This window comes from Heterocephalus glaber, unplaced genomic scaffold (genome assembly GCF_053883595.1).
Source record: "Heterocephalus glaber isolate CG9 unplaced genomic scaffold, H.glaber_assembly_v1.0 deba00001608, whole genome shotgun sequence".
Lineage (NCBI taxonomy): Eukaryota > Metazoa > Chordata > Mammalia > Rodentia > Bathyergidae > Heterocephalus > Heterocephalus glaber.
The window spans coordinates 16,852,622-16,873,635 of NW_028258379.1; the positions used below are offsets into that span (position 1 = coordinate 16,852,622).

The window sequence follows — 21,014 nt, forward strand, 5'->3', positions numbered from 1 at the left end:
ACACTCTACAGCTGCCCGGGTCCTCTGCATGATGGGCAGAGAGGGCTGCAGCTGAACCAGGGTGTCTCCCATGAAGGAGGGACCTGCCCGACACCTTGAGAGGGGGGACAGGGTCTCCTTCCCCCTTGTCCCAAGCTGCATCCATGAAGTCAAGCCCAGTGCTGTGCCCCTTCCTGGGTGATGGGCTCCATTTCGGGGTTTTTTTCCCAGAAAGTTCACTAACTTCTCAGAATTTGTCAAAGAAGCTCTGGAGGAGGAAGTGCAGCCCGGTGGTTGGCGCATGGGCCTGGTGTAGGACTGGGCTATCTGGAATTCCTCCTTAGATGTATACTTCCTCCCTTTATTATGGATCCAAGTCCTGTTCCGTGCCAGGCACTGTGTGTGACCCCAACCAGGGCTACAGCCTGAACACCACATCACAGCCATAACCTCACACCTGGCAGCTCCCCTCAGTGATATGCAGCCTGGAGCCCTGACAAGGAGGCACACATCGAACAATGGTCACCTGAACGTCCCCATAGTGAGCACTTCCACAAAGGACAGACATCTGCCAGGGAGCCATGTGGCAGTGGTGTGGATCAGAACCAGTTGCCCAATGAATAGGAAGCTCATCGTTGTAACAACTGCACCCACCTGCTAGGACTTTTGTGAGGGTAAATGCAATCATGCACAACGGACCGTGCCAGCCCTTACCTGGCCCTGACTGAGCACTCTCTGGTAGCCGGCCTGGGAGCCTGGGAGGAGGCTTCAGAAGCAGGTGGGTCTCGGCCAGCTGTGGCCTGCAGGGCCTTGCGGGGGAAGCAGCTGCCTCCCACCCCTGGGCCTGGCCTTCTCTGCATTAGAATGGCAACCTCCAGACCCCAGCAGAGTCTATCTGTGTTCCCTGACCTCGGCCCAGCTGTCACCATCAGATTCAAGCAAATCTCCCAAGTAGGACACTCCTGGACCCTGACTCAGGCCTGTCCTCCCCTGTCTCAGGGGACTGCACAGCCTCAAGGGCAGTCACCCCTCCAGGTTGCTGCTGAGCTGGCTGCTGGGTAGCGAAGGACAAAGCAGTCAGGCGGGGCCTGTGGACACCTGGTTGGGAGCTGGCAAAGCAGGCCTGGTCTCCCCAGCTCCCACCTGGCCCCTCAGGGAAAATGGTGTTAACAGCAGCAAGCCTAGGCCAACCTCCTACTCCACCCAACCCCCCAAGGGCACTGGGCTGGTACCCATGGGCAGCTGAGAGATCTGGTCCACTGGATGGGCAGTACTGCAGAGGACCGGAGGCTGACACCTTCCCTGCTGCCTCAGTTTCCCTGTGAGCCTGAGGTAGGACACTGAGGATAGTTGGAAGTGTGGAGTTTCCTGGGGTGGAGTCTGTGCTCTCAAAGGCATGTCAGAGTCCAGGCAATGGGCCAGCAGGGCAGAGGACTTTCTGGGGACAGGATCAGCTTTATGGGTACACAGTTATGCAGTAACACAAGGCCCCATACTAGGTTTCAGCCTGTATTGTCACTGGGAATTAAACTGGGAATTAAACCAAGGGCCTTCACAGTGAGCTACATCCCGTCTCATTTTTTTAATTTTTTAACTTTTTAGTCAGATTTGCTAAATTGCTAAGTTACCTACATTGGGCTCCAACTTGTAATTCTCCTGCTTCAGCCTCCCAGAGTGCTCGCCTAAATTCTTAATATTTTTTAAATTATTAAATGATCCTATACCATGGCCCCACAAATTCTACAGCCAGTCCTGTCTGAGGTGAGGACATTTATTCACAGAGACTTCCTGTCTGGGAAAGTGGGACGGGCTTGGAGGGCATTTTCTCCCTGACACTGCCCCAGCCTGCATCTTCCCCAACTCTCCTGATGAAGAAGAAGAGTCTGGTGAGGCCTCCTCTTGACTTTGCCAGATGGAATGTGTATTTCTGGAAGAGAGGAGAGATAAGGAACAGCCCTGACTTCAAAAGGTGGCAGGTGAAGAAAGCAGAGGCCTGAAGAGGACCCACTTCCCCCCATTACGGCCCTGGGTGGCCTCTCCCACCACGTGTGAGTGGCAGCGAGTGTGCTCCCCCTGGGCTGGAGCTTCCTTTGGAGGTTGCTGTGGATGTGAGGTGAGAAGCAAGGGGAGCAGAGGAGGCAGTGGAGGAGGAGAGGGCTGGGGCAAGGAGGCCCAGAGCCAGGAGGAAGGCTCTGCAGGGGCTCAGCCAGTGGGGCAGCCCAGGCCGCTCCGGCCTCTGGCCCCCAGCCAAGAGGTAATTCAGAAACTCTTCCGATGGCTGCTGGGCCTGCATGTCTTGCTCCTCCCAGCAAGCCAGCCACCTGGACCAGGCAGACGCCTGGTTTCCACCTCCTTGATGCTGCCCAGTTGCTCCATCAGCCGTCATAGCTGGTCCCGGGTCAGGCGCTGCCGGGAAATGAGCTGGCTGGAAGGGAGCAGGCCTGGGTCCCAGGCCAGGGCTGGGTAGGATCCAGGCTCTGCAGAAGACGGGGGGAAGGGGACCCACCCTGCGTGGGTTGAGGCCTGGACAGTGTAGACTTAGCCTCAGGGCCTGCCTGAGGCCTGGCCTGGACCCTGGCCCAGCTCTGGCAAGCCCGGCCAGCAAAGCCTGCCCTTCCTGGCAGAGACAGGCCAGGCAGAAGCCAGGCCCCAGGGCAGTGCCAGCCTCCACACCCCAACTCCGTCTGAGGCTGTGAACTGGGGCACGGAAGACTCCTTCCTCAACATCTCCTAGGATCCAGGCTGCTAATCCCCTCTCCATTAAAATGCAAATTTTCTCATCGGCCAGGAGGGACAGAGTTCTTCAAGCTTCATTCCTCACTGTTGTGGAGGTTTGCGGCCAGCCAACCTGAGTACAGCCCAGAGGACAGAGCACAGGATGGGGCTCCTGACCTGCTTGACAGGAAGGATGGGAGAATGCAAAAGGGGCAATGAATTTACAAAGCTGGGCCCTAGGGAGGCTTCCCTACCACCCCCGCCTCAAAACCACATGTTCATCTCTAACCAGCTGGCCAAGGCTGCTGTGTTTCTGTGTATTCTCACACAGGGAAAGTGAGGCCTTGAAATATTACCCAGGGACAACAGCTAATTGACAGGGTAGCAACCTACAGGCAGGGCTTCTGCTGCCATCTTCCCAGAGTCCTCTGGACAGAGCAGCAATGGCACAGGATAGTGTGGTGCTCGGTGATCAGACTCCAACTCTTGTGCTTATTAGCAGCAGGACCTGGGGCAAAACCTTTGACATCCAGCTGTAACTTTCTCACCTGTTATACTAGTCAGCTTTCCTATTGCAGGGACACAATGCCTGACACTCACATCTTAAAGGAGAAGAGGTTTAATTGGGCTCATAGTTCCAGAGGATTCAGTCTATGATTAGCCAGCTCAAAGGGAGAAATATCATGGCAGAATGGTGTGGTAGAGCAAAGATTTTTTTTTCTTCATGGAGGAAGGGAAGCAGTGAAGAACAACACCAGAGGGGAAGAGGAAACAGATCAGATACAGACCCCAAGGTCATGTTTCTATGACCCACTCAGGCACATCTAGAAGTGTGTCTTGGCAATGCCCTGGGTAGTACCCAAGCCAATCAAGTTGACACAATCAAGCTTAACCACCACATTCCATCCCTTGTCCACTTGACACCCAAGTGTACCTCCTTAAACCACACCTGATCTCCAAATAAACACTAACAAATTAATAATTCTGCCTAACATCTCACAACTATCCTGTGCACAATGGAGAACACAATAAGGAATCAGCAAAATCCTGATCCCTTCCCCAAAGTCTAAACAGTTCCAGCATTTTTCAAAAGTCCAAGTCCAAATCTCTTCTGAGACTCAAGGCAAACTCTTAACTGTGAACCTCTGTAAAAATCAAAAACAATTTACAAATACCAAGGTACAATGCCACAGAGTAAACATTCCTATTACAAAAGAGAGGAATAGGGGATAGAAAAGAATAGCTTCAAAGAAAGATCAAAACCCAGCATAGGGCTGGGGATTTGGCTCAGTGGTGCTCCCAACTGCCTCGCAAGTGGAAGGCCCGGAGTTTGATCCCCAGTACCAAAAAATCTTAAAAACCCAGCAGGGCAAAATTTAAGTCCTGTAGCTCCATATCTAACATCCAGGACATATGGAAGTAAGATATAAATTCTAAAGGGCTTGGGTGGCTCTACTCCTGTGGTCTTGCTGGTTGCAGCCCATATGACCTCTCTCCTAGATGGCTGTGCTCATGGCCTATAGCTTCTCTCTGCAGATACTCCATATTTCTGGCATCTCTCACTTCCTGGAGTCTCCACACCTTTCACTTCATTCCCACAGCTTCACAGCCCCTGCTCTCTCAGGCCTTCCTTTGAAATCTGGGTTGAAGCCTCCCTAACTCCAAACTTCTTGCATTCTACATGCTGGTAAAGCCAACATCATGTGGATGACACCAAGGTTGGCTGCCAGGGGGATTGGTGGCCAGACCCCCTTAGACCATGGTTGCAGCCACCTCTGAGTTCTTGGATGGCTAAGCACAGTGAAATGATTCTTGGGGAACCACTTACCTAGGAGGCCCTGCTCAAGCAAGGGTTCCAGGGATGCTCTTCTGAAGTGAAAGTTTTACACTTTTGCACTCTTGAGCCTTGATAGGTGGAGTCTTGCTGATTCCTGAGATGCCCTCTAGTCATCTTTTTTCTAGTCCTTGTACAAATACTTGGTTTCTTTCCATTGGCACTAATCTCTTCAGCAGCCACTCCTCCTTTGACCTTTTGACTCTCTATACACAGTTCCTTTTAGGCCAAAATTTAAGTTTTGCACATTTTTCTACCCTGATTTTGCCCTCACATTCTCACCGTAAATCTGGCTAAAGGAGCAAAGAGTACTCATGCCACAGCCCGAATGTTGGTCTGCCTTGAAAGTTCCTCTTCCAGATCAATTAGTCCACTCTCCTTAACCTCAATCTCCTGCAAAGTCTTAGGACATGGGCAAAATGCGGACTTTTTTTTTTTTTTGCCAGAGTGTAACCCACAAAGCCTCCAGTCCAACTGCCAGTGACATCTTTCCTAACTGAACCTTCTGAACTTGGCCTTTACAGTCCACATTCCTGTCAATATTCTGGTCTTCTGAGTTGGGACTACAATCACCCATTAAGCTCTGCTTATACCATTCTAGATCTTCTCCAGCCTGCATCTGTAAAACTTTCCAAACTCCTCCTTCAATCTAGTTCTGAAGTCTTCTGCACCAAATAGTCAGGTACAATCATAGCAATGACTCTACTTCTCTGGTACCGATTTTCTGTATTAGCTTTTCCATTGGTGGAAACAATATCTAGCACCCACAACTTAAAGGAGGAGAGATTTAATTTAGCTCGTGGTTTTGAGGGATTCAGTCCATGGTCAGCTGGTTCCAAGGGTAGATATTTTTTTTGGTTTTTTGAGACAGGGTCTCGTGATGTAGTTCAGGTTGACCTTGAACTTACTATGTAGTCCAGGCCGGCCTCAAACTCATAGTGATTCTCTTGCCTCAGCCTCTCAAGTGCTGGGATTACAGGCATGCAACACCATGCCTGGCTCTTCTGTCCTTTTTTTTTTTTTTCTTTTTTGGTACCGGGGATCGAACTCCGGTCCTTAGCTTGCAAGGCAGGTGGTGGAACCACTGAGCTAAATCCCCGGCCCATCTTCTGTCCTGTTTTGACCCAGTTCCTGCCTGAGGCCCCACCCTTAGGCCCAGACCTCTAGCCACCAGCTCAACAGATCTGGCTATTTAGGGTCCTACAGACCACTCCCACCTGTCACCTGAGCTACCAGACACTCTAGCCCGGTGGTGGTGGGAACCTATGGTACATGTCCCACAGTGGGCACAAAGAGCCCTCTGTTGGCATGTGAGCCAAGTCACCCCTGCATCACCCCAGCAGCCAAGTATCAGATAACATTGCGCACAGGGGCCATGTGCATGCTTGGAAAGGAGTAGCAGTGCCAGGCGATGGCGTCATGAGCAGTTTGGGCACTCAGTCTCTAAAAGGTTCACCATCACTGCTCTAGTCACTAATGCCCCAAGCTTCTGCAAGGTGCCTCCCAAGCCTTATGAGGAACCTCTGGGAGCTTCAGGCCGTCTCCCATGTGCTTACAGACCAGAGCAGTTTATCACCAGGTGGTGCCTGTGGGTAAACTTTTTGCTCACTGTCAGCACCACTGACACTTGCTCTGCCTACCTCTGTGGACCCTGACTGGGCTGCAATGCAGCCTGTTGCAGTAGAAGAAGGTCTCTCTCCCTTGCTGGCTCTCACTGTTAGAAGGCCCTGAAGAAGGGTGGCTCGTGCCCCCCAGGGACAGGCAATTTGTAATGAGATAGTTCTTCCTCTCACTTAACTGACCACACCCCTCTATTTCACCAAATTTCTCTAGGGCTCAAATGTGAACCTCTAGTAGCTGAGGACCCTGGTAGACCTCCTGGGCAGTACCAAGAATCACCCCTCCCTCCAACGAACCCTGTAGGGCCCAGCTCAGAGGGCCTAGTCCTCTCCCTGGAGCTGAGTGACATCCCACACATCCCTCTGCTGCTGCTGCCAATGAGTTTCTAGAAGGCCTGCCCATCCAGGCCTGCAATGGAGGGAGTGACAATTCTCCAGTGAGGGACAGGGAGCTCCTGGGAGGACGTGGTAATCGGCTGGCCCCGCAGGACTCAGTGATGGGAAAGGAGGGGATCAGCACCAAAATACAGACCTAGTGACTATCCAAAGTCCACACCAAGCTGAGAGAGAAGTAGGGTTTCTCTCTAATGGCGTGAGAGAACCCCAAACTACAGTTGCAAAGAAATACACTTGTAGCTGGGTGTCCTTGGGGAGGAGGCTGGGAAGCTTCATTCGAAGTCCTCAAAGTTCCCTGTGCATGGAGGAGGGAGGACTTGTCAAAGGTCAGGGAGATGCCCTTCCCTTCCACCCCAGAGCCTGAGATCTGCCTTGTACAGCACCCTTATGATGCAGCTGATCCAAGGGCTGTGACTGTGTGTCACTCGAGTGGGGGATGTTCCCAGGTCCAGGCACAAATGCCACAGCCGCTGCCCAAAGTGGCACAGACATAACCATACCACTTCCTTTGATACAATCTTTTTTTGGTACCAGGGATCCAACTCGGGTCTTTGCACTTGTGCAGCGGGCGACAAAACCACTGAGCTAAATCCCCAGCCAACCATACCACTTCCCCAGAGGACAGCACATGCCTCTGGGTGATGCAGGACTCGGGGCTCCTGAAGAGAGGTAAGGGCAGAGGACTGAGCTTGCCCGGCACTCTGGGAACAGTGTAGGAGCTGGGCTTCCCCTCTCCCTCGTCCTCCCTCTCAGCCCCTCATCTGTCACAGCACCCATCGTGCTGCTGTGCCCCCTCGGGTCCCATCCTCATCTCTGCCTGACTTTGGAAACACCACCTCACTGACACACGTGCATTCCCGTTGTGTGGAGAGAGGCGGGATTCCATCAGAGCTCTCAGAGCTCACCCCACCCAGCGCCCTCATGGTACAGATAAGGAAAGGAAGCCCAGGGAGGACTCTTAGGTAGTCAAAGTCACACAGCCGATGGTGACAGAGCTGAAACCCGGACCCTGTCCTAACTCCCCTGTCCCCATTGTTTTCCCTCAATGCTGAGGCAATGGAGCCTCCCAGAGGCGATGTTCAAAACTGCTCACCACCTGCACAGTACAGCCACATCAATCAGAAAGTACACTGGACCTATGTGGGTCCTGGAGGCCTCTTTGGTTGCTGGATCCAGGAGAGGTCCTGGGGCTCCCCAGGAGGGCAGGCTGGGACAGTGGGGGATAGGGGACAGCTATTTGCAAACTAAAATGGAGATATTTTTGTTTGCTGTTCTGGAGAATGAACAACAGACCTTTGCTCTGACCTACATCTCCAGCATCCTTTTTATTTTTAATTTTGAAACAGGGTTTCAGTAAGTCACTAAATTTCCCAGGCTGGGCTTGAACTTGCAATCCTGCTAGGCTTACAGCCTGTGTCATCGTGCCCAGTTTTGAGCAGAGATATTTCAATATGTTAACGTGCTATATTGCTGGAGCCAAGGGTAAGAGGTCCCTCGTCCCCCTTAGGACAGGTTTCCTGGAAGCGTAAAACTAGTCCTTCCTCCCTCATCAACTGCTCAGCCCTGGCTTGCTAGGTACAATCAGCACCTGGGTACTTGAGGTAGGCAGGGGGCAAGAGAAGCCAGTGAACATCAAAGGACAAGGAGTCACCTTCACCTCTGGGCGTCTGTCCAGGACCCCAGCAGCACAATCCACAATCCACAATCCACAATCAACAGGGAATTCTCCAGGAGCCACTGACTTCCAGAGCTACTGCCAGGAAGCAAGATGCAGGTCCCTCTGCTGAGCCATCCAAGTATAACTGGGGTGTCTGGTGTCAACCCTGCAAGGACACAGCTCAGCTTGGAGGTGACAGAGGTGCAGAAGTTGCAGACAGCATGTCCTCACCTCTGCACACCTGGTGCAGCTATCCCCGTCCTGACCTGATGCCTGATCCATCAGGACTGGGTGAGACTGCGTGAGTCTTCCCTGGCCAGACCCCCTTCCATCGGTCCACAGGTAGACGGATACATAGATATCTCCCAAGTTTAACATCTTTAGTCACCTTCTTGCAGCTGGATGGCAGAGGAGCATCCTCCATTTAGGCCATCAGCCTGCCCTTACCTCTCTCACAACCCCAGGAGAGGGACGGAGGGTGCAGCCACCAGAGGGGCCGACACTGAACACTCAGTACCTGCAAGAGTTCCCTCCCATGCGCTCAGGCCCAGAGCCAATGTGTGGATGGCACAGCAGGGAGGTGGCTTCTTCCTCTTCCAAGGAAATGGGGAAGACACGGTCTCTCTCACCTCAGCCCCAACCCCAACCTGGCTCCTTCTGTCGCCTAGAGCCAAACTTCTTCCACAGAAGCCCCTGGGCTCTGTTCTGCCCTCTCCACCCTCCCGAGTGGAAGCCTGGCTCAGAATGGGAGCCTGTGGCAGATAAGACTGTTTCCCTACCTCCACTGCCTGTCACCTCTGTCACCTTGCTTAAAACTCCAAGCCACTGCAAGGTGTGGTGGCACATCCCTGTAATCTCAGCACTCAGGAGGCTGAGGCAAGAGGATCACTGTGAGTCCAAGGCCAGCTTGGGCTACACAGCCTGAATTACATAGGGAGACTCTGTCTCAAACATTACATACTGCAAACGTGTACTAATAAAAATAAATAAATAAATAAATAAAAATAGCCATGGAGAGAGATAATATAGTAGAGCAGAAGAACTATAAAAAACAAAAAACTGAGCCATTGTTTATTTGTAAAATGGGAGCAACATTCACACGTCTTTCCCAGTACTGAGAAAATTAGGCAAGATGCTGCATATAAAGTGCTGAGCAGGTCAGTAGAGAGAAGTTATTATTGTGCTGCTTCTCCTCTTCCTCCTTGTCCTCCCCACTTACTTCTCCCTACTTTCTCCTCCTTGCCTCCCTCGCCCTCATCCTCTTTTCCTCCTCTTCCTCTTCCCTCTGTCCCACCTCCTCCTTTCCCTCCTCCTCTATGTCCTCCCCATCCTGTCCTCCCCACCACAGTAGGGAAGCAAGTTAATAGACTGCACCCCAACAGCTGCAGGGCATTGAAGCAGAGGGCTCAGCACATTGGGCAGAGCCAAACTGCTGAGGAGAAGAGGGGAGAAACTGAGGCTGTGCTGGCCTCCATTTCCCTACCCCAAGCCTCCTTGTCATGCTCGGCTTCTGCTCGAGAGTTTTGGACAAACACAGGAGGATCACCAGGAGTCACTGACACACCGAGATGACGCCGCAGAGCCCACCCTGGCTGCCCCTACCCAGGAGCCCCTCCTAGCAGAAATAAAGCCATTCCATGGGGATGAGCAAGCCCAGGGCAGGCAGGGGATATGGGTGGGATTCCAAAGGACTGGACCCCTTCTCTGAGTGCTGCAGCATCCTGCTGTCAGGGGTTCTCTACCACAGGGCTGCTCAGTGCAGCCTCCACCCTTCTGAGAAGAGCTTGCTGCAGGTCTGGAAGGAGATAAGGTCAGAAAACAACAGGAAGCATTTAGATACTTCTCTTGTAATTGGGTGGAATGATTTATGTCACTTTAATAATAAAAAACTGGAGCCAGGCATGGTGGTGCACACCTATAACTCCAGCTACGTGGCAGGCTGAGACAGGAGGATTCCAAGTTCCAGAGCAGCTTGGGCTAGAGAGAATTTGTCCAAAAATAAATGTTTAAGAAAAAGGCCTGGAGGTCCGCCGATTTAGCTCAGTGGTTTCACCGCCTGCTGCACAAGTGCAAGGACCCGAGTTCGATCCCTGGTACCAAAAAAAGAAAAGAAAAAGGCCTGGGGATGTAGCTCAGTGGTAGAGTATGTGCCTAGAATGTGGGAGGCCCTGAGTTTCAACCTTAGTACTGTGGAAAAAATAAAAATCGAGGTTTAGATTTTGTATGTCTCTTTTTCCTTTCATTTTTCCAGCAATTCTTTTGGATTCTCTCTTATGAAAGAACCAGCCTGTAATTGATTATAAATCAGAAAGAAAAAGAAGCAATTGGCCCTTGACCAGAGTTGGAGAAGCTCTGCTCCAGATGTCTTCTCATCTGGGCCTCAGCAGCCTTTCTGTCAACACGTTACATCCAAATGTGCCCCTGGGGGGCCAGGGCTCACAGGGCACCTCCGACCCCTGCAGTGCACCTGACCCTGCTCAGCTCTGCCACCTTAGCAGTCCACCTTGGAACTGTCCTCCTCCACAAGCCCTCCTTGTCACCAGGTCCCAGCCCTGTCTCCTCCAGGACTCTAGGACCTCACCATTCATTTGGCAATCTACCCAATTAAAAAATAATAACTGGGCGCCAGGCTTTGTGCTATGGAATGAATGAAGCAAGAGCCTCCTCCTGGAGCTCTCCCCATCCCGCTGCTCTGGGGCTGCTTTTCTGCCCCCTCTTTTTGTGTGTAGAATCTTTGCCTCCTGGCTTTGAGGCTCCCAGGCACTGGGCCATTGTCCATGCTTCTCATCCCTGCCCCAGTAGGCTCCAGGCCCTGCAGGAGGTGGAGGGGGGACAAACAGACCCAGCCATGGGAAGGTGACAGCCCTGGGAAAGGAAGGAGCACAGGACTCCTCTCCTTTTCTCTGGTTCTGTTGCCAAGTACTAAAATTTTTTGCTTTTTGTTTTAAAACATGTTTTTTTGTTTTTTTTAATTGTACATGCACGAAGTAAAAAACAAAACAAAACAAATTAAAAACCTACAGAAAGCAGACAAGAAGGGAGTAAGCAGACAAGAAGGGAGTGTGCAGCCTGCTCAGGCCCAGGCCCCCTGCACAGACAGCCATTCCCAGCCCTTTGAGTGACCCCACTCCCACTGTTCCCAGGCACCCACACCTGCTCCACCCCCCATCTCCCTGGTTTCAATGGCAGATCTCGCCGCTGCTGTCCATTCTCCTGTTCCACTCAGAGTCCTCTTCCTGAGGAATTAAGAGCTAGAAGGTTCCTCAGAAGCCTGCCCTTCCAGTGATGCCCAAGGGGCCTTCCAGCAGGGCACCCCGCTAGCTGTATCAGTCACCCAAGTGAATGTGGCAAAGCGCAATGACCTAGGGTCACACCACTATCCATGGGTCCCTGAGAGCACCTAGGAATCAGAATTTCCTAAAAGCACCCCTGCTGAGGACCCTCAGAGAGTCTCCTGCCCTGCCACATTTTGAGCTGACACATTGGTAACTCCCCTCTTAGTACCAAAGAGAAAACTGAGGCTCAAAGAGGGTGTGGTAGTCAGCTTTCTTTTATTATAACAAAACATCTGAGATAATTAACTTATAAAGAGAAAAGGTTTAGCCAGGCATGGTGGTGCCTCCCAGTCCTCAGGAGACTGAGGCAGGAGGAGGAGCTCTGTGAGTTCAAGGCCAGCCTGGGCTTCATAGTTCAAAGCCAACCTGAACTACACAGCAAGATCCTGTCTCAAAAAGAGAGGCGGGCCGGGGGCATATTTTGGCTCACAGTTTGGGAGGTTCTAGTCCAAGATGAGGAAGAGTCACTGTCTTGGCCTCTGGTGGCATCTTGGCCGATGGAAATGGCAGGGAATGCACTCCTGCTGGGCTCACCTGGTGCCAGGACTTATTTTATCAAGGGCAGCTCCTTCCCTTATGCATAGAAAAGGCCCACAGCAATGACATTCTGGACCCACTTACACCCTCAGCTACATCACGCAGCCCTCACTGATGCCAACATCTCTTCACCTGGCCCCACCTGGGGCCACCTAATTCCTGCTCTGACCCTGCCACTGGTGAGAGCTGCCTCTGGCCCACTCTTCCTTTGAGCCAAGAACCAAGCACATAGTGAGGAGGTTCTGCCTCCATCCACCTGACCTCCTTTCTGTTTCCCCACCCCTCCCGAAGTCCATAGTTGTCCCAGGAGAAATCTAAACCCCTTTCTGGAGATGTCCTTCCTGTATTTAAGGGAAATGTCAAGCCAGGTGTGGTGGCACATGCCTGGAATCCCAACATTCTAGGAGGCTGAGGCAGGAGGATTACAAATTCAGGCCCAGCCTGGGGAACTTGACCACTCTGTGAGATCCTGTCTCAAAATAAAATAATAAAAAGAGCTGGGGATGTAGCTCAGTGTGAAAGCCTCCAGCCAACTCTCCAGGCAGGAAAAAAAACAAAAGGAAAGTGTCAAGGAAATAAAATTTTCCCAATACTGTCTGACAGACTTCTGCTTATGTCACATGAGCTAGAATGCATGATGTGGTCTTCCCAAGTTGCAAAGGAGCAGAAGCCATCTTTTATACTCTTACAGTTTTAAAATCTGTTTAAATCTGGATACACTGCTCTCTCAAATAAAGCAATGGTGTCACTGGGAAAGAAGACAGAGTGGCACTGGTGAAGCAACCTGCAGTTTCCAAAGCTTCTTCAGACAGAAGACTGCTACAGATGGCAGCTCCGGAGCAGGGCTGAGGCCACCACTTTGGGGGCAAGGCTGGCCAAGCAGACCCCCGACTCCGAGTGCAGCCTCACTTCCTTGCTCCCGTGACCCCAGGAGATGTTCATGAGTTCTGACGCCCCCATTTGCCCATGTGTGTGATGGGCATTGGTGCGTGTTTCCTGAGGGTTCTGACTCTTCCCCTCCTGGATTCAACAAGCTTGGAGTCCTTTCCTCCTGGACCTGCTCGCTCCAGGGCTCTGCTATACTGGCTTTTTCTAAAGCAGCTGGAGGGAACACAGAGCCCTGGGTGCCTCTGCAACTGAGGGGACAATGGGCCCTTTGCCTGGAGCTCTGGGTACTGTGCTTCCTCCTCCCAGAGCCTGGGGAGCTGCCTCCGGGGGTTCACAATTGTGGCAGGCAAGGGGGACTTTCCAGTAACCTGTGCTCCCCTTGGAAGAGGAGAGGAGCTGGGGTGGTTGGTGCTCCCAGCAGAGGGATTCATAATTGCAGAGTTGGAAATGTCTCCAGTTTCCTTCCTACATAACCCTTAGGAAGCTGGAGAGACTGGGGCCTAGGGAGAGAGGCGTGGCATCATGACCCATACACAGACGAGGAAACAGAGGCATAGAGAGGCTAAAGAGCCAAGATCACAAGGATTCAAATTCCAGCAGTCTAAATCCAGCACAGCGTGATTGTACATCCCTGTAAATCCAGCTCCTCTGGAGGCTGAGGCAGGAAGATCACAAGTTCAAGGCCAGCCTGGGAACTTAGTGAGAACTTGTCTCGAAATAAAAAAACTTTTTAAAGGGCTAGGGATGCAGCTCAGTGCAAAGGCCTTGAGTTCAACACCTAATACCACAAAAATAATAAATCCAGCAGGAGAAGGGAGAAGTGGAGCCCTAGCTGCACATCCCCTGCCAGCTCCCCCCACCCAGCAGTTCCTGTCCCAGGAGTGTCTTGCTGTCCCCAGGCTATCCCGTCAGTGCAGAAGGGAACTAAGAGGATGAGGAGACCCAACAGTGGCCACCACAGATGTCTGCATCCTGATCCCCAGAGCCTGTGCAGATGCTACCTTACACGGCAAAGGGACTTTGCTAGCGGTTAGGTTAAGGATTTTGCAATGAGAAGATTGTCTTGGGTGATCCAAGTGAACCCAGAGTAATCACATAGGTCCTTACCTTAAAAGAGAGAGACGAGGTCAAAGGTGGAAGGAGGTAGATCAAGAAAAGCACGGGTTGCAGTGACATGATGGGCTTTGGGACCACAAGCCAAGGAATGGAGACGACCTCCAGAAACCGGAAAAGGCCAGGCTCCAGATTCTCCACTGCCCAAATGGATTCTCTCTCATGATTTCCGCTCTGGAAGATCCATTTTTAATTTCTGAGCTGCAGAACTATAAAAGAATAAAATGTGTTATTTTAGCCACTGAGCTTGTGGCAGCTTGTTACAACAGTCATAGGAAACTAAGCCAGGGGCTGACAAGAAAGGAGAAAAGGGGAGAAATCCTCCTGGGGTAGGGCCCTTGTAGTCACCTGCATGTCAGCCTCCTGTCTGTCTTCCGTCCTCTGAGCCTCAGCTCCAATGCTGCTTGCCCCGCTCAGCTCTCCCTGAGCTAACCTGACTGACGGAGACAGGCCTGCCATCCCTTCGCCCTGTTACCTGCAGGGCCTTCTGCCTATAGCCCTGGATTTTGGAAAGCCCGACTAGGTACCATAGCTTTCCTTCGGGGTCTGTCTGATACCCACATTAGAAGGGGAGCTGCTCAGGGGAGGAGCTATAGAAATTTCTTCTAAAAGTATGTTCAATGGAATAGGATTAAGACAAACCCTCCCACCCTGGACTCTGAGTATCTGATTTCATTTCAACTCATCCCAGCTTCCCAGCTCACTTTCCAAAACAGTGGCCCTCCCTCTGCATCTCTGACAACAGCTCTTTCAGCATCCCCCTTGGCCACTGATATGAATGTCACCATGGAAACAGTGTGTTTTGTTTGCATCCTACAATCGAGGTCCTTCCCAGGAATGTTGAGTCAGGACCAAGAGGTGCTGGGCGAGGCTGGCTGCTCCCTGGCATGAAGGACATGCCACCCTGCTGCTATTGTGTTCACTGGAAGTTATCAACCCCAAGTCCAGCGTGTCCCAGAGGGCGGGGCTACAAGTGGGGAGGGAGTGGCAGGAAATGGAGGGTTGAGGGGGAGGGAGGACAGTCTGTGCCCCAAAAATGCCCTGTCTCAGGATTCAGTCCACCTTGAAGCCCAGCAGTAGCTCTGTCCTGGAATTCTCGAGGTACCTCTGGGGTCTTTCCAATAGATTTCCTGTTTTGCTTCATCCAGCCAGAGTTGATTTCTATCACTCCCAAAGAAGTCCTAAGAAGTTTGGAATGAGCAAGCCCGAGCCAAGATCCGGGTGCTGGCACCTCAGATACAGCAGCATATGGCGCATTCCCAAACCAAATATGGTAAAGCCTCACTGGCAGAGGTCCCCAGTGTGACCCCTTGTTTGGTACAGCAGTGTAGAGAACCCAGAAGGAGGAAAGAGGGCCTATTGTTCTCTGTGCCTGGCTGTGGACCAGCCAAGAGGCACAGGGACAGGATGCAGAATCAAAGGCAAATCACGGAGCGGAGTGACGTGTGGGGAATCGGGCACCAAAGAGCAGAAGCCAAAGGTGCCAGGATGCAGTGGCCAAACAGAGAAGACACAAAAGCCCAGGAGCAGGCCAGGGTCCAGCCAGATGGGAGGTAGCCACACTGTGGGCACCAGAGAGCCCTGCTCAGTGTCCCAGGGAAGGGTCTCTCGTACATGTGGACACTCCTCTTGCCGGCCTTGTCACCAGTACTTCTCTGGCCTTGTTAGGGCCATGGAGTCAGAAGTCCAGTTGCTGAGCCCAAATCAAACCTAAGTCAGGCTCACAAAGCTCCTGACTCTTGAGAGCAGACACCGGGGCTGGATTCTCCCTTTTCTTGCTTCAAACTTACAAGCTTGATTAACTACAGCTGGTTTCTCAACCTCAGCCCTAAAGACACCGGGGCCAGCTGGTGTGAGCAGCCCTGGGTATCGTGGGGTGTTCAGTAGCCTGGGCCTCTACCCACTGGTTGCCATTCGTTCCTGTGCTGACACTGTCTCCAGACGCCGACACCTGACCTCGGGTACAAAATCATCCCAGGTTGAGAACCACCACGCTGCAGCCAGAGACCAAGAAGCAGCCAAAAAATCATCACAAGAGCCAGAAAAGGGCTTAGTCTGGACCAGCTGTTGACAGGGCAGACCCCACCATTTGTCGGTGCCCCTTAAGGTAAGTCTCAAGTGACAGGGCAAGGTGATCCCAGCCACTCTGCACTCACCACACACCGTCATCTGTGGCTGCCCTCTCTTCTACCAGGGACAAAGGACAAAGTCTTTTCTTCAGTACCGGGGATTGAACCCAGGATCTTTGCACTCAGCTACATCCCCGGCACATACCCTTCATCCCTTTTTGGGGCCAGGTTCCCGATAAATTGCTAAATTGCCCAGGCTGTGCTTAAATTTAGCAATACTCCTGCCTCAGCCTCCCAGAATGCCGGGATTATGGGTATGCACCATGCCTCTGAGAGGCTGAGCCAGGAGGATTGCCAAGAGTTTGAGGACATCCTGGACTACATAGTGAATTCAAGGCCAGCTTGAACTACGTAATGTGACCCTGCCTCAAAAAACCAATTAATTAATTAACTAATTAATAAATTAGGGTGCAAGGAGGTTCAATGAGACAGTCAAGGTCACCCAGCCAGTCTGTGACTGAGCTACGAGGGACAGACGTCCTACAGCCACCTCCTCACTGATGGATGTTCCCCAAGAGACCACCCATTTAAGAAGGCCCTGAATCAGAAAAACTCAAGGGAAACATACATCCGAGGGCTCCTGCTCTTCCCTGGAGAGATCACAGCCCAGGGGAATTTTTCCTTCTCCTTAGCATCCACACAGAGTAGGACCTCAATAAATATTTGTGGAATTAAATTAGATTTTAGATTTTGATAATCTAAGTAGAAATAATCTAACCATAATTAGATTGTAAAGGCCTCAATACTGATTCTGTGCTGGTTTCAGACTTGGAGGGTGTCTCAGCCAAATTTGTGTTGCTATAACAGAATACCCAAGACTGGGTAGTTTATAACATGCAGAGATTTATTCTTACAATTTTAGAGGCTGCGAAGTCCAAGATTCGGGGCGGGTGAATGAGGGGAGGGCTTCTTGCTGTGTCAGAAGATGGCGGGAGAGTCTCAGGTGAGAGAGGAGGGGGCTGAACTCACACTTGTAACAAGCCAGCTGTCAGGCTGACTGCCCGCTCCAGCTGTGACAACAGTGACCCGCTTGCTAGCACAGAGCCCTCAGGACCCAAGCCTCTGCTAGGCCCCACGGCCCAGCCCTGCTGCGCTGCAGATTACACGTGAACTCTGCGGGACACATTCCGACCATAGCAGGGGGTGAGGGGTGTCGAAGTCTTTCCTGATGAGATCTCAGTGCTTCAAGGCGCATCTACAATCCTGCTTCTCTCCCACGACCTGTCCACACCTCTCCCAGCACTGTGGCCTCCTATGGTTATTCTGCAGGTCAACAGGAGGTGAGAATCTCTGTACATTCAGAGGCCTGCGCATGGGGCAGTCACACAGAGGTGGGAGACCTTGGTCTCCTTTGTCTGTCTGTCTTTCTTTCTTTCTTTCTTTCTTTCTTTTCAGTATTGGCCATTGATCCCAGGGCCTTTGCACTGAGCTATATCTCCAGCCCTTTTTATTTCTTTTATTTTGATACAAGGTCTTGCTAAATAGCTAAATTGCCTAGCCTGGGCCTTAAACCTTTAATCCTCCTGCCTCAGCCTCCCAGAGCACTGGGGTTACAGATTACAGGTATGCACCATCACTCCTCACCTCTATCTCATTTCTTGTTTGCTGCAAACACTCTACTCCCTCACCCCTTGTGGGGCAGGGAAAACTGAAAGTTTACTATGGAGTCATAATTGGAAAAGAAACACTGAAGCCTGGCACCAGCGATCTCTCAACCCAAATCCACCTGTCTTTGCCTTCTCAGAACATCAGAACCAAAGACATGAGCTGGGTTGGATCAACTGCTGTTTGGCACAGGCGCAGGGCAGCTGTGTGAGGCTGTGTGAGTGGTTGCGGCATGCTCCGGAGGGAGGGAGTGTGGGAGAGCATGTGAGGAAACGCAAGCGTGTGTGCACATGCGCATGTAAGTTCTCCCCGCACGTCCTCTACTCCGGGTCATCCAGGGTCTGCTTTCCGGTTGTTGGAAGCGCTCAGCTGAGCAGCTTCTTTTGCAATCAGGGCCCTGGGCCTCGGCCTTTCCTCCTGCACGGAAGCAAGCACTGTGAAGAGTCACGCCAGTGGCTGGACACGGAGAGGGCTGGATGAGAAACCGGGCTCTCCCAGCTGGTCTAGTGCAGCTATGGCCAGACCCTCACTCAGGGACGGCTCTGGAAAGATGGCTGTGGGAGTATTCGAGGCTCCTGGACCATAGTGCTGTCCTGCAGGGTCACATCTCTGGATGTCAAGGTGGGAGCACATGGCTTGGCATGTGCCTGGGGACCTGAGCAGACCTTCACGCTCACCTTGAAAGAGGCAGGCTGGGAGCTGTTCCCAATGGCCCAGGAAACTGACATCATGATAATTCCCAAAGGCTCTGCCGTGGCAGATCTGACCTAAAATCAAACCAGCCACAGAACAAGCCAGTCTGGTCATCTTAGCCTGGTCACCACTAGATGCTGGTCCCGCGCACAAGCTCTCACCCCTGCCCTGCTGCAGGGAACTGGAAGAGACACAAGCACTGAGGATGACAGGGATGAGAAGACCCTGGAGCCACCTATCATGGTGGCTGGGATGAAACAGGCACTCCTGAACAAGAGGGCAAAGATGGAGCCGAAAAGCCTTTGAAAAGTGACATTGAGAAAACACTTCAGGGATGGGGCCCAGGCACTGTGCCAAGCACTGCATGATGCGTCAGCTCATGGATCTTTAAAGCAGTGCCCAAGGGCATTGGGATCAGTGGACAGATGAGCAAAGCAAGGCTCAGAAAGCGGAAGTGACTCTTCTTGTTATCACACAGCTATCTAGTGGCACAGGCAGGAGTCAAACAAGGTCGGGAGTGAGGTACGAAATGTCCAGCAATCAATAGGCTGGCTAGATAAACAATGGTTTATTTATGGAATACTGAGAAGCCATTGACATCTCTTGATAGAAAAATATTGAATGGCCTAGAAGGATGTTCAAGGTATGTAGTCAGGTGAGGGGAAAAAAAGATAACAGCATGTGCAGATGAATTGTTAAAAAGATAAAATATACAGGTATGATTTCCCAAAAGAAAATCAACTCATTAGCAAGGGCATGCACTACATAACAGGAGTGGGTGTGATTCTGATTTCTGCTCTTTGTCCTTTTTTCTTGACAACGGTCATTTTTTGGTTTTGTTTTTTGAGACAGGGTCTGGCTATGTCTTCCAGGCAGGTTAACAATGGTCATTTTGCAACACGGACAAACCCAGCGTGGGAGAGCCGGCTGTGTTTCGGGGGGAACAGGAGGGTGGTGCAGGGCTGGCACTTGGAGATGAGGGCTGAGCAGGAGGGTATGGCAGGAAGCGAAGTCTTTCCCAGGATGCTTCCTGCTTTGGGTGGGGACCCTCACTAATCAGAACTCATTGGGCTTTCAAAGCCTGTCATGGGCAAGGAAGTTAGGTGACTTTCACCCCAGATCTTCAGGTCAGTCACACAGGCTGCATGTGGAGACCCAGCTTCAGTTTTGTATTCTCCAGCTTTCTGGATTTGGGGTGTGTGTGTGTGTGTGTTCTAGTACTGGGAATTGAACCCATGACCTTTGCAGTGAGCTATATCCCCAGACGTTTGTATTTTTATTTATTGTTATTTTTTTCTGGTACCAGAGATCAAACTCAGGACCTTGAGTTTGTATTTTTTATTTTGAGATAAGATCTTGCTAAGTCACTAAATTGTCCAGGTTGGGCTCTAACTTGTGATCCTCCTGCCTCAGCCTCCCATAGTGCTGGGATTACAGCCGTATCCCACCATGCCTGGCTTTCCTGGCATCCTTAGGTAATCTCCCACCCAGGAGCCACCCTCAGGTCCTGACAGCCATTTGCAAGCTCCTTGACCTCACCAGCCAGAGGAGGGAGAAGGAGCCTCCTGGCCCAGAACCCTGAGGAGGGTGAGGAAGGGTGGAGACAAACTTTGGGCTCATCAGTACCCTGGTCACCCCCTGGCTCCCTGCTGAAATGTACTGGGGAAGAGGATTCTCAGACATGCTGCTGGCCACTGCACTTGGCTCTTGCCTGGAATAATCACAGTTGCAGCCAGGAATGATGTCATGCTCTGCAGGAGAATGGAGAGTGACTTTGTGCACAGCCTTGGCCTCAGCCCTCTTGTTTGTCAAGCGAGTCGAGGTGGACTTGACAAGCTTTAGCATTCCTGTGCCAATGCTCAGACTTACAGAGAGCAGTCCTCCTGGGCGAGTCCCTCTGAGAAGAAGACTGCAACACCCCTGGCTTTGTATCCTCAACTCCTTCCCTATCCCTTTCCTCTACTCTCCCCAGGGAACTGACTTCCCTTTCCAGAAGCTACTGATGCAACTGCCATGCAAGGTGCCCCACACCCTGCCAAGGACGCAGGATGGGCTAGTGGCCTCTACTGCCCGGTCACGGGGTTTTTCCTATGTTAATTGCTTAAGGAGTGGACATGGTTTCAACCAGAGCCAGTTAAAAGCCTTCTGGACTGTGCTAGTCAGCTTTCTGTTACTGTAACAAATACCTGAGATAATTAATTTACAAAGAGGAAAAGTTTATTTTGGTTCACAGTTTGGGGGGTTTCAGTTCATGGTTGTTTGGCCCTATTGCTTTTGCTGAGGCAGCACATCATGGTGACAGCAAGTGACTAAACCATTCACCTCATGGCCAGAATGAGAGAGAGGAAAAGGAAGGAGTTATATTTGGAGAGGATTAATTAGGCTGGAAATGTAGCCTGTAATGTGCTGCCCATAGCAAGTTCTCCCCAGGCTGGAGAGACAGTGGGAGAAGGGCAGAGGGCTCAGGGATGTAGCACATATTCCATGTGTTCTGCACTGAGTACTTGCCTGTCA

At 51.6% G+C, this 21,014-nt stretch overlaps 1 protein-coding gene across 13 annotated transcripts in view; it reads right to left on the minus strand.

The window, feature by feature from the left end:
* Angel1 (angel homolog 1) overlaps window positions 1–21,014 on the minus strand; it is a 136,475-nt gene that overhangs the window by 83,512 nt on the left and 31,949 nt on the right. For 12 of the 13 annotated variants that reach the window (XR_015445059.1, XR_015445060.1, XR_015445061.1 and 9 more), the window contains exon 3: window positions 14,068–14,282. Coding sequence is in view for 9 of the 13 variants with exons in the window: in XM_087195416.1 (XP_087051542.1) it covers window positions 14,068–14,136 (69 nt within the window). In the remaining 4 variants the exon portion in view is untranslated. Of the gene's footprint in view, window positions 1–14,067; window positions 14,283–14,421; window positions 14,684–21,014 lie in introns of those variants that run through there. The other variant, XM_087195414.1, reaches the window with a different exon arrangement.